Raw genomic sequence first — 11,756 nt, 5'->3', positions numbered from 1 at the left:
TAGAGTAATGTGCATTTTTTTTTTTTTTTTTGCATTGAAGTTTGAATTGAATATTGCTTGAATGAAAACGAACGCATGAAACGTCACTAGTTTATTTGTTATAGAAATAAAACTGTAAGAATGTGAGGACAAAGTTTCACATCAATGAGGGACCAACCAATGGACATTAGTGAGGAACCAAACCATGCAAAGGCTTATAAGAAGTTGAGCTACTCCACATATTGCCAATTGATTTTATGGTGAAACCTCAACTTTCTAGGTCATATCAGAGTAGGTTGGCTCACATGCGAAGCCTAACTGACATGTGCTCCACATCACCCCGTTGGTGTTGTCCATGTGTTAGACTTGAAAATTTGCCACACGTGAGGGGGTGTGTGAGAATGTGAGAACAAGTCCCGCATCGGTGAGGGACTAAACCATGTAAGGGCTTTCGGAGGTTGGACAACTTTCCATATTACCGATTGATTTTATGAAGGAATCTCAACTCTCTTCAAAAATCATCACTGACATGAATCTTGCATGATCATAAAAACAGCTGAAGAACTTGAAAACTTGAAAACTCACACTCAAGCTTGCACGTATAAATAGAATACCTTGGTGTGTTGCAAAGACATCTCTCAGCTACAATTAAAACTTGAGAACTAGCTAAGCGATCATCTTAAGAGTTAGCAGCAGCCATGTCTCGCCTAATCGGATTCTTAGCCGTTCTCCTGCTCCTTTCGATCACTGCACACTCGGCGCCTTCATGCCCTACGGTGAAACAGGAGGTGGCCCCGTGCGTCACTTTCGTGAAAGGTGGAGCCGACGCAAAGCCATCGGGGGAGTGTTGCAAAGGTGTCAAGAACCTGAGCGTGAATGCCGCTAACAAGGCAGACAAGGAAGCAGTTTGCTTGTGCCTCAAGCAAGCGTTGTCTACCATTGGAACCTATAATCCCTCTCAAATCTCTGCGCTTCCCAAGAAGTGTGGCATCTCCCTCGACCTCCCTGCAATTGACAAAGACACCGACTGCACAAAGTAATTCATACACTTCAAATCGCTAAAGGTATCACATTTCTGATCACTTTAGCTCATCATGTGACATTGATGTGTACTTGCTACGTTAGTTATATATTATGATTAACGGTTAATTTATTGTCACATCATAACAACTAATGCGGTCAGGAAATACGATTATTCTAGACTTGAAATATTACATTAACACTTATCTTTCTAATTAAGTTTCTTCATTTGAGTTACTGATTTATCTTCATTATTTTTTCATGCAGGGCTGAATGTTTTATCATGCAAAGTGATCTTATAAATAAATTGTACCACATGAATGTACTATCTGAGCATTACTAATAATGCCACTTGTATGAGAACAAGCTATAAATTATAAATTACCGATATATTCTGTCCTTAATCTGTTTTTCATTATTATTGTTTTTAAATTGTTGAAATGAGGATTTTACAAATTTCAATTGTTAAAGTGATTAAAAGCAAACAACAATGTCATATCAATAAATATTACCTTCAAAAGAAATATCTAATGAAGGGTATATTGAATTACAGAAATCGTCTAGTGCGTCCCTAGCCCGTTCTTGTCTCTAGTAACCAATCGAGTTTCTTCCTCCTCTCCCGCTTTTTGATTAGGATGAGTCACTCAAGTCCCTCAACATTATGGAACACATATATTATAACACGCCTAGAATCCTTAAATTTGATTAAGATTTTTTTTTTCTTTTCATCATTTTGTTGTGAATAGAATTATTAATTAAGAATGTCATTGTGTAAACTTAAATAGAATCTCAATAGGATTTGGAGATCAAATCTTCATGAGTTAATATTACTTGTAAGATGAGAAAATTCATCATGATTAGCATAAATAAAAGTACAAGGCCACGAGCTGAGGACACAATTCTCATACACTTGAGCCCTTTTGTCTTTGTCCTCTCTCTCCCTCCCACTTTTAAAATTAGTTTCACAGCACGTTATCAGCACAACGTGTCTCACGAGAAGAGAGGATTATGAAGGAAACCCCGCAAAAGTTTTTTTACCATCTTCATCAACATCCAAGTAATCATTAGCCCTAGTCTGTTTAATTTTAATTTATTTTATGCCATGTATATTATGATTATTGTTCTATGCTATATGCATTTCTTTTATGTTGATGAATAAGTGTGGGTATATCGAAAAAGAACAAATGAAGGGATTCCAAAACCCTAAATTACAGAAGTCGCAGCTTAGAGTCACACTTGTTAAGTAACGGTGTCAACATATGCTATAAAAAGTATTTGTTAAGTAATACATCACCTTTTATTAATTAAAATGTTAGTTGACACAACTTCATTCTACATTAATTAAAAAATGTGGAGTTTGTTCACATGGGAAATTGAGAGAGAAAGTCTTTATTCTTCGTTGAACCAAAGTCCAAGAGCCATAATGGTTTTCTCTACGTTCTTCTTCATCTGAATTAGACATTTCTTCTCGGTTTAAAGCTTATGTTGCACAACATATGCACAATCATGGTGGTTTTCTCTCTTCCACTACCAGTCCAGACTGTTAGGTGGTTCTTGGAGGTCTCGCAAGCGCTTCTTCGAACTTCCGAGTGGTTCTGGGGCCACCTGGGTCCATATACATCTGCCCCTAGTCCCTACTATGAGACTCGTGTCAGCAACTATTGTACCTATTGAGAATTGACAACAACTGTCATCTCCTAATCAAAAAGACATGATGCGACTACATTCAAAATAATGTTCTGAATATAATTATTAATTAAAAATGTGATTGTATAAATTAAAAGTATAATCCCAATAGGATTTGATCTCAAATCCTTGTAAGTTCGTATTACTTGGAAAAAACGAAAAGAAAAAAAAACATCATCTACAAAACCAATAATTGTCTACATACGACATGACGTTTAAAATACGGCATGGTGCGAATTGCACGACATAGCGCTTACCAAGACTTCAATTACAACGGCACGCCGTTTCAACATGTTTGTTTTTCTTTTCTTTCCAGACCTACTGTGTTGGGAATCCGTGAAAAATGAAGCATTTTTGCTGCTAATGGAGTTTCTGTTTCCTCGCCTCTAGAAGAGAACTGAGAAGATTCAGAAAGGTAATTGCTTTTCAACAGTTCTCTTTCTGTTTTCTTATTTTCTGTTTGGATCCCGAGAAAATATACTGCACCGACGCAAAATCTTATATTTTGTTGATTTTAACAACTCTTGCTATAATACAGTCACCGCTCTCATTCTTTTCAGCTTTCGTGTAAATCCCAGCTGGGTTCCTCAAATTCAAGCCCTCAAAAAATATTGGGTACTTTAATTCATAATATGAGCAGTCTGTTTTGGGTTCTTTTCATGGGTGCTTAGATACTGATTCACATTTGATATGTATATATGGAACCTATGACAATGCTTCTTGAGTAGTTATTTGAATTGATAAATTTGAGGTATTGTATAAAGATGTGATCTTTGGATCCAAATATTTCTATATAGTGCAACCCAGTAAGAGTTCATACAACACAGAACTTAGGAATGTAAGATTTTCTTTTCTTTTCACCTTTTTGTTTCATTTTCTTGTAATGTTTAGATATCTGCTTCTTTTTTAGCAGAAGTTAGCTGGCATAAATGGCTTGTAGACGAAGTGTCTCCACGACAGTGACCTTTGTCGCTCGACGTTTCAACCCGTCATTTAGTCACATTCTTCATGATAACAATGAAGATACTAAACCAACTTCACCAAATTCAAGTTCAACTCCATCTGTGATCAAGAGTATTTTGCCAAGTGCACACAACTCAATCACTCGATTTTGTTTTGGTTCTCAATGTAGAGAGAGGACAGGCTCATCACTGGCTTGGAAAATGGGACTTGGCTCCTTCTCTTGTCGGTATATGTCTTCTGTAATTGGTGATGGGTCTGATAAGATTAATGACACTGGCTATTTTGCTGAGGTTATTACGGATAAAACATTGGAAGTAGTAACCTCCCAAGCCCCTGCTGTGAGTGAAGTGGCTGTTGCAGCAGCGGATTCCTTCCCCCCAGTTGCTGCCCTGCAGTACTTGATCGATGGCATCCATTCTTTTACCGGATTGAATTGGTAACGGAATTGATTTTAGAGAATTCTCTTACTTTTTATCTCTGATGTTTATGTTTCCTATTGTGTATGATTTTAAAGTCACAAGTTTTATCTTCAAGCGCTTTTCTATGAATTCTTGAAATTGATTAATTGATTTTCCAGGTGGGCATCAATAGCTTTAACAACTATTCTGATTCGAGGGGCTACAGTTCCACTTCTTATAGATCAACTCAGGGCCACTACACAACTTAATGTTAGTTGTTCATTCCCTTAAGCTTAATGGATTTGTGTGTGTGTCTGTGTGCGTGTGCACGTGCAGATTTGTTATTGAACAATAGAACATTCTGTTAGTATCTTAATTTGTTTATTTGAGATTTTTTTTTCTACTGTGTTACAGTTAATGAGGCCGCGCTTAGAGGAGTTAAGACAACAGATGCAAAATATGGTATGCATTTCTTTCTTCTTTGGGGGGTGGGGGACGGTAGACAAACTGGAATCATGATAATCTAGTATGCTGAGATTCTCATCAAAATTCATCATAAGAAGCGAATTTGGACAACATCCTATATTGTCTATCTCATATTAACCTTGGTACTTTCCTCATTTGATATTGTGCACGGCATACAGTTTTCAGAAAGCTTCATTTGCAGGGTTTTGATACATTTTATTTGTTAGGCAACAGATCCAAATGTTATGCAAGAGGGTCAGAGACGAATGAAGGCATTGTTCAACGAGTAAGTAATTTGTCACTGTCTGATGTAATCACTTCTGATGTTTAACTATTTTCCTTTTATAGATGCTAGCTTGTCAGTCATACATGAACTTTGAGTTTAAATACATGCAAATCTTTCTTTCAATAGATGTTGTTTTCTATATTGTGTTTATTTCAAACTTTGAGTTTAAATACATGCAAGTCTTTCTTTCACTATGATACAAAAATGTTTTTATCTGAAGATAACCAATTGAAAAGTTAAGAACCTTAGGGCCACTTCTAATTGCAACAAGTGCTTAATACTGATTGGTTTATCAACAAAATGAAAAATGGGGGATAATTCACTATTAAAGACAAACTACAATATTATTTAGAAGAGACCTAAATATAAAGTCAGAAAGTCTTCTTCCTGAATTTTCCTGGGGTAGCCTTCTCACATGAGGATTTGACAACCATTTTTCCTGTAGATTTTCATTATTTTCAGATTAAAGGAGTACATACACAGTGTGTCCTTTTACTTCTCGATTTCTTTATCATTGTTTCTCATGCAGCTTTCTTGTGTTGGCATGTGCGTGCTTCTAACTATGGGAAACTTGCGCGAGTTTATGCAGATATGGAGTCACTCCGTTTTCTCAATTGAAAGGACTATTCATTCAAGGTCCCATCTTCGTCTGTTTTTTCTTAGCTGTAAGATATCAGAGCCCCTCAGTTTTATAGAATTTTGTTCGAACTATTCGTTAAATATCCGAGTCGTGACATCGAACTATTTGTTTAATATCCGATTGTTGTCACGACTTTCCAAATTTCAAGTTACATTTCATTTTCTTACTCTTGTAATGTAGATTAGAAACATGGCCGAGAAGGTTCCTTCTTTTGAAAGTGGTGGGGCTCTTTGGTTTACTAATCTCGCTACTCCCGATAGTCTTCTCATCCTTCCAGTTCTAACATCTTTGACATTCCTGATTACAGTAGAGGTAGGCTTTGTTTACTTGGATTTTTTATGAGCATTTGGTTTTTTATATTTCTATCAGATGCTTTCTGCCTTGTTTTATTACTGTAATGCTTTCGAAGGGCGAGCAAATATGTGATTTCCATATGTTTTTTTAGTGCAATATGCAGGAGGGTCTGGAAGGGAATCCTATTGCCCAAACTATGAAAAACTATTCTAGAATCCTTGCTGCCATTTCAATTCCTGTGATGATGAGTTTCCCTAAGGTTTGTGAATTTACTGAATTGAATGCGTATCAGGTGTAGGGTATGTGCATGATCCTGTACTGAGCTTTGTTCCCATGTCTTTCCAGGCGCTCTTCTGTTATTGGCTGACCTCAAACATGTTCTCCCTTGCATATGGATTAGGTGAGTTCTTCCTGCAAATCATGAACTGCAATTTGTATGTAAATGCTTCATAACTATACTTTGAATTGAAGTTGCTTTAATCAGATGCTAAAATGCGATTCAGCATATTAACGTCGGTCTCCCGATCCCAGTTTGTCAACACTAAAATCACATTTTTTCGAGCATGTTAGAAAAATAGTAAAATATAACCCATTAGATGGACCAGTTCCCTTTTAACAGAATCTGGTGATTCTTTTCACCTCTTGAACATGTTTAAGCTTAACTGGTTTCTCTCATATTTTGCGCTGACAGACTTTGTTGTCTTCCTGCAGTAATTAGGCGCCCAGAGGTGAAGAGTTACCTTCGCCTTCCAGTAATTCCCGTGCCACCTCCTCCTACTGCATCCAAGCCTCATTCCTTTATGTCTTCGGCAATTGAACAAGATACTACCGTTGAATCAGAACCTTCGTTATACTCAGAGCAAACAAAGGCCACAGACACGAGAATATCGCGGACTTCAATTCTCAAGCAGAGACTTAGAATTCTGGAAAAGAAAATCAAGGAAAAAAAGAAACAAAATAAGATGTGAACGCAACAAGTTTATGGTGCAGCGGATGATGAAAAAGTTTTTGGTAGATAGGCTATAAATCAGGTAACAGAGGAATGGAATCCCTTTCAAGAGAACATGTTCTTAGACAAATAGTGTTACCCATTTTTCTACAATGTGATTTTAAGCTCTGAGGTCTACTTATATCAAATGATCCTAAAAATAAAGTTTAGGTGACTCGTATTATTATTATTGAATGACTTGACAATGATATGAGAGCGTTTTCTCTTGAGTGGTGGTGAGCATTACCACCGCGTTAATTGCTGTTGAATGAGTGGTTATGCTATTGTAAAACTGCAGCAGCTCATATGTATGGTGACAGTGACGAAGAGGATGCCGTCAAGTTTGCACAATTTGCCCATGTTATTTAATACAGAAACGAAAAGGCACATTGAGCATCCAGATTGGTATCTTCCCCTCTTCCCTTTTATACATAGAATACCATCCAGCGTGATGACGGTTGTAAATGGCTCGTAAAACAAATGGAACCCTCAACGAAATCAGAAAATCACTGAGAGCAATAAATTGCACACATAAATCTCTCTGAGTGTAATTGTATGTATCTAGTGATGTTCTGCAGTAAAATCGGGCTCAGCGGGCTTCTGATGCAGCAATGGCAGCAATGTCGGTGAAGGCCTAGTGTCGCGCTTAACCTTTTGTCGCAACCCTCGCAGCGCGTTGGCTGCAAACTTTGATGCATATACAGCGGCAAGGAGGCTTGGTAAGGTTCCTGCATCTTGCAGCCTGTCTTCTTCTTCGCGTAAGGACTTTTCGAGCTTTCTCTTCCAGTGCCGGCGCCAAGCTGCTTGTATGAAACAGGCTGACCGTGTTCTCCACTGCAGGGAGTAGAACCTGAACAGTAACAATTGTAGCTTGCAGCATAAGATAACTACATACCAAAGACCAAAACAATCAAGACTACTAACCGTAGTCCATATATCGGTTTAATTCTTTGCTTTTTCATACCACAAATTTCCTTCAAGTCATCAGAATTACTATAATTAGAGCCTTGCCTGAAAGTATGTCGGAGCTGCTTGCTGTGCAGGCGCCGAAACTGGGAGGCGACAAACTTCAAATCATCAGCCATGAGCGCAAACGCTTCAACCTCAGTTTTAGCTTCCACTGTCCTAGTTGAGGTGGGGAGATTGGTGGAGGAGTTTGGAACCAAGGCCCATGTAAGAAGCTCTTCTCCACAGAAGTCACCAGCCTTAAGATCAGCTGTGTTAAAGAAGCCTGTTCTTCCACCATTCGTAGTCATAGTTGCTAAATTTCCGCGCATAATAAAGAGCATCTCATCTACTGGATCACCTTCTCGGGTTATGAAGCTCTTGTCCGTATACAGAACTGGCTTGAGGCGATCGCACATGGCATCCATCAGTTGTTCATCCATTTTTTCGAACATTGGCACCTACAACAAATTGAGCTGATTAACACAACTGCTAAATTTTGGATAAAGCAAGTATGCAGAAGTTAAAAATGAAAACACTCACTCTCTTGAGAAGAGCCAAGCAAAGATGGCGCTTTATGTCCTTTCGTAGGTCTTTAGGAAGGTTACGAACAAGATTGTCTTCCTCAACACCTCTTGTTTCTTGCCATTTGTACTGATCATACCGTCGAATCCTTTCCCTCAATTTCTCTGGGAGCATTCGGTGTGACATCCACTGTTCTGCATCGCGCCTTTTCACTCTCATTTCTTCAACCCTCACAGTTGTGGACTGCAGATACTTCTACAACATCACAAAAAAGGTCAGTATCTTCGACTTTTGATCATTCAATCCAGGACAAGAGTAAAATCGCCAAATCGACTATTACCTGCATATTTCCAATGAGCAACGAAAACAGAACTAATCCGAAGATTGATATGGCGACTGCAAATATTATCTCCCAAACATATGTGCTTGTTTGGAGGTTTTGGCCAAGTGAACTGCAAAACTTCAGAGTTTTAGATGCTACACGTCACAATTCTATTAGGTACGGAGTTAAAGGATCACGATTACGCACCTAAGGTTGCGCAGACCCCACCAGAAGCAGAACAAGAATTTCTTTGGAAAATCTTTGGTCTCCGTCACACCAGACGCAAGAGCATCATTATATATTCCAAAGTTGAACGCTGATGAATTTTTAATGTTGCCCGGGTCACTGAAAGGGCAAGAAGCGTTCATCTTTGCAACAAAGCTTGCATCATTGTCATGGTTAGGAACACAGTACAGGAATTTCTTACAATCAACGTTCCCATTGCACTGATCGCGCCAGCACCTGTACTCACGTTCCACGGAGAGCAAGTACCAAAAGGCTCCAACTATCTGGTATAACACATTTGCTATCGGATCAGAAATGCCACATGATTTTCTCAGATATTTTTTAGGACTCGAAAACTATCAAAAGATCAAACCAAACTTACATGACTGGCAAGCATGAAGAGCAGAAGATTGACAGCAGCCCCGGCCCACGCTGTTTCAGTCATGAAACCAGAAGTTCTCGTTACTTCTTGGTAGAGTGGATAGATCCTCCAAAATCTCGGCACATATTGCGCAACGATTATAAACTTCAACAAGTCCTTTGCAACCAGTGGAACCGGACCCGAGATTGTAGGGATTATAACAAAAACTACAACCTGAACAGATTTAGCAAATCCAAAAAAAAAAAACGTCAGAGTCTTGAGTCACAGACATAAGTTCCAATCAGAGATATGGTCGATGGAGATCACTCCGTTTCAATAACAAAAGCATGTACAAACTTCCTGTAGCTCTCGGATATTAAACAAAGAACTTAGTTTTCTGAAATTGATATGATCGAACAATTTGTCAAACTCCTGACTGTACCTGTGGCAGGGGAAGAATGGCTAGAATGTCAATGATGAAGTATGAGGACAAGTATCTTTTCGCAATGGCCACGGGATCATCAATTAGCTCACCCCTCCCAAATACGCGAGAAGATGGGGCAATAAACCCCGTGCGGAACTGAAGGATGATGTGAAATACATGAAAGATGTCGGTACATGATCGAAGAACACAAACAATGATCTGCAATGTCTTGTGCAAATTGAGGCATTTCTTTTTGCCATCAACCACCGCGGTATAAAAAAACAGCGGGTCCAAGGACACAGCTATGACACAAGAGAGCACAAATATCCTATTCCAATTCTGAAGAAATGGCCCCTGAGGGTGAAGAATTCTCCTCCTGGAGCCTGACTCATTTGTTAGCCGGTGACCTACAGAAGTGGAACTTGATGGTTTTTTCAAGCTTCTAAACCTGTCAGAACCTCTCTCCAGTCCGCTCCGAATACTCCACAAAACTGCATTCACAGATGGTATCGCTCTTCTTGGATTTCGTTCATCATCAGAAGAAGCTTCGTTTTCAGAACTTCGAGGTCTCTCCAAATGCCAATCTTCAAACCTGGATAGAACAGCAAACGTAGCAAGCACCAGAGAAGAAACTAATTAGATAAGGCAGACAACTAAATCAAGGATCAACTGCACCAAAATGTTCCTGATTATGAATTCAGTGTTTTATTCAACATTAGTATCACAAGCACCGATCTTCTCTCAATCGAGTTAGTTACTGCTAGGGATGGGCAAAATATTTAAACTTCACGGTTACGGTTATGGGTAATCGTTTAGATATATAAACGGTTATGGGTATAACCGTTTACCCATGAAATTTAAATGGGTGATTATGGGTATTAACCGCAGTTATAAACGGATAACCATTTACCCTTTATTTTATATATGTAAAATTAACACAAACCATGTTCTCTATCAGACAAAATTTAGATCAATGCTATTGACTATAGTGCATGGTTTATATAGTTAATTATAATATAATGTGGGTCGTTATATATATATTATGTTAATACTTTACATTATGGGTTAAATAACCCAAGAATATTATCTTCTAAACAGTTTTCGTAGCCTAAGAATACTTGGCAAATATTATATTACCTTAATTGGTAACAGTTAAAAATATCGTCCGTAAACTATTATTTCAATTATTGGAATGGTATAAGGACTTAAAAAATTAAAATACAGAAATGTATGATGAATGTACTTATAACAGTGTTTAATTGTTAAAAAAAAATTATGACAATTTTTTTTTTAATTTTCAAGTTGTTAAAAAACATGTAGACGGGTGAAAAATGGGTAATAGTAAAAATAAAAAATAAAAAAAAATAAAGAAAAGATAAACGGGCTGAAAACGGTAAATAGGTAAACGGATATTAAACGGTTACGATTAAATGAGTATGGTTAACCGTTTAGGCAATTACCCAATGGGTAAACGGTTATGGGTAAATAACCGCGGTTACCCGCCCGCCACAACCGTTGGCCATCTCTAACTGCATATAAATGGTGGTATTTAAGTAAATGTAACTGGACTGCTGCACTAGGGTTTTTACAATATTTCAGTCCCCTACAAAATATGGTGATTGCTTTTGATATTTTGCTTTAGTCATGTGAATTAGTAACATAATACAAGTGCACAAACAATTGTGCGAAAGTATAGTAGGTACCGAAAGTAATAGCAGCAGCATTGGACAAACTAACCTTACAAATTTGTGCTCCTTGGAGTTCATAATTCTGATATTGGATTCCTCTTATTAACTGCTCTTTGATATTGAAATCTACTTCGCTAAAACTCGAAGAGGCGCACGATATAACAGACCTAATAAGAACAGAATTATTGATAATGTCATTAACCTCTTAAGTAAGAGTGATAGACATGATCATAAATTTATAGCAGCAATTTTCCAATAGAATAATCAGTCTGGAAAATCCACGTTTTCACACTCGAAACAAAACAACTATTCAGTGATTATTTTCTTCTAAGCTGAGTTAATCATTGTAAAGGCATTGACACAAAAGTCTGAATCAAAGAAAGAATATTACCAAAAAAGTAGAAACAGGATGAAAACATGGCAATTGAAAATCATCCATAGTTAAACCCGATGAACACTAAACCAGAGAAAACCCTAACAAACATTCAAAAAGAACAAACTATATAACGCTCCTTTGTCCCCTCATACAAGTTAACCTTCTGTTTGG

At 37.8% G+C, this 11,756-nt stretch overlaps 2 protein-coding genes and 1 long non-coding RNA gene across 8 annotated transcripts; 2 read left to right on the top strand and 1 right to left on the bottom strand.

Moving 5' to 3' along the window:
* Positions 1 to 629: 629 nt before the first annotated feature.
* Positions 630 to 1,403, top strand: LOC103439359 (uncharacterized). The gene is made up of 2 exons (XR_011583278.1): positions 630 to 1,043; positions 1,267 to 1,403. It is a non-coding gene; the product is annotated as an uncharacterized lncRNA (long non-coding RNA).
* A 1,564-nt stretch (positions 1,404 to 2,967) lies between these two features.
* Positions 2,968 to 6,928, top strand: LOC103439333 (mitochondrial inner membrane protein OXA1-like). Of its 6 annotated transcripts, none has more exons than XM_017333465.3 (11): positions 2,984 to 3,100; positions 3,246 to 3,300; positions 3,596 to 4,084; positions 4,226 to 4,316; positions 4,461 to 4,508; positions 4,739 to 4,797; positions 5,387 to 5,462; positions 5,618 to 5,749; positions 5,883 to 5,990; positions 6,077 to 6,131; positions 6,443 to 6,928. In XM_017333465.3, exons 3-11 carry the CDS (start codon positions 3,615 to 3,617, stop codon positions 6,697 to 6,699), a joined length of 1,296 nt encoding a protein of 431 aa, XP_017188954.1. In that variant the 5' UTR covers positions 2,984 to 3,100; positions 3,246 to 3,300; positions 3,596 to 3,614; the 3' UTR covers positions 6,700 to 6,928. The 6 variants fall into 6 exon arrangements, with proteins under 6 accessions (XP_028961576.1, XP_008376101.1, XP_017188954.1 ...); XM_008377880.4 differs by having other exon boundaries at positions 3,000 to 3,100; positions 3,599 to 4,084; XM_070824784.1 differs by having other exon boundaries at positions 3,018 to 3,100; positions 3,818 to 4,084.
* A 133-nt stretch (positions 6,929 to 7,061) lies between these two features.
* Positions 7,062 to 10,211, bottom strand: LOC103439360 (cyclic nucleotide-gated ion channel 1-like). The gene is made up of 7 exons (XM_029105744.2): positions 9,540 to 10,211; positions 9,119 to 9,331; positions 8,719 to 9,020; positions 8,530 to 8,641; positions 8,208 to 8,444; positions 7,731 to 8,125; positions 7,062 to 7,569 (listed from the first exon to the last, which is right to left on the bottom strand). Exons 2-7 carry the CDS (start codon positions 9,179 to 9,181, stop codon positions 7,281 to 7,283), a joined length of 1,398 nt encoding a protein of 465 aa, XP_028961577.2. The 5' UTR covers positions 9,182 to 9,331; positions 9,540 to 10,211; the 3' UTR covers positions 7,062 to 7,280.
* Positions 10,212 to 11,756: the final 1,545 nt, after the last annotated feature.

This window comes from Malus domestica, chromosome 07 (genome assembly GCF_042453785.1).
Source record: "Malus domestica chromosome 07, GDT2T_hap1".
NCBI lineage: Eukaryota > Viridiplantae > Streptophyta > Magnoliopsida > Rosales > Rosaceae > Malus > Malus domestica.
The sequence above is the reverse complement of the archived record's forward strand: the minus strand, read 5'-3'. Positions and strand labels throughout refer to the sequence as shown.

Bases quoted from the DNA above. Each gene is read 5' to 3' on its own strand.
- LOC103439360 (XM_029105744.2), bottom strand. From the start codon at position 9,181: ATGACTGAAACAGCGTGGGCCGGGGCTGCTGTCAATCTTCTGCTCTTC. The intron at 8,445-8,529 runs GTAATAGTCGAT...GTGATGTTGTAG, and splicing joins TGCTCATTGGAAATATGCAG to AAGTATCTGCAGTCCACAAC. The intron at 8,126-8,207 runs GTGAGTGTTTTC...AATTTGTTGTAG, and splicing joins GCTTGGCTCTTCTCAAGAGA to GTGCCAATGTTCGAAAAAAT.
- LOC103439333 (XM_008377879.4), top strand. From the start codon at position 3,615: ATGGCTTGTAGACGAAGTGTCTCCACGACAGTGACCTTTGTCGCTCGA. The intron at 4,317-4,460 runs GTTAGTTGTTCA...ACTGTGTTACAG, and splicing joins GGGCCACTACACAACTTAAT to TTAATGAGGCCGCGCTTAGA. The intron at 4,509-4,738 runs GTATGCATTTCT...TTTATTTGTTAG, and splicing joins GACAACAGATGCAAAATATG to GCAACAGATCCAAATGTTAT.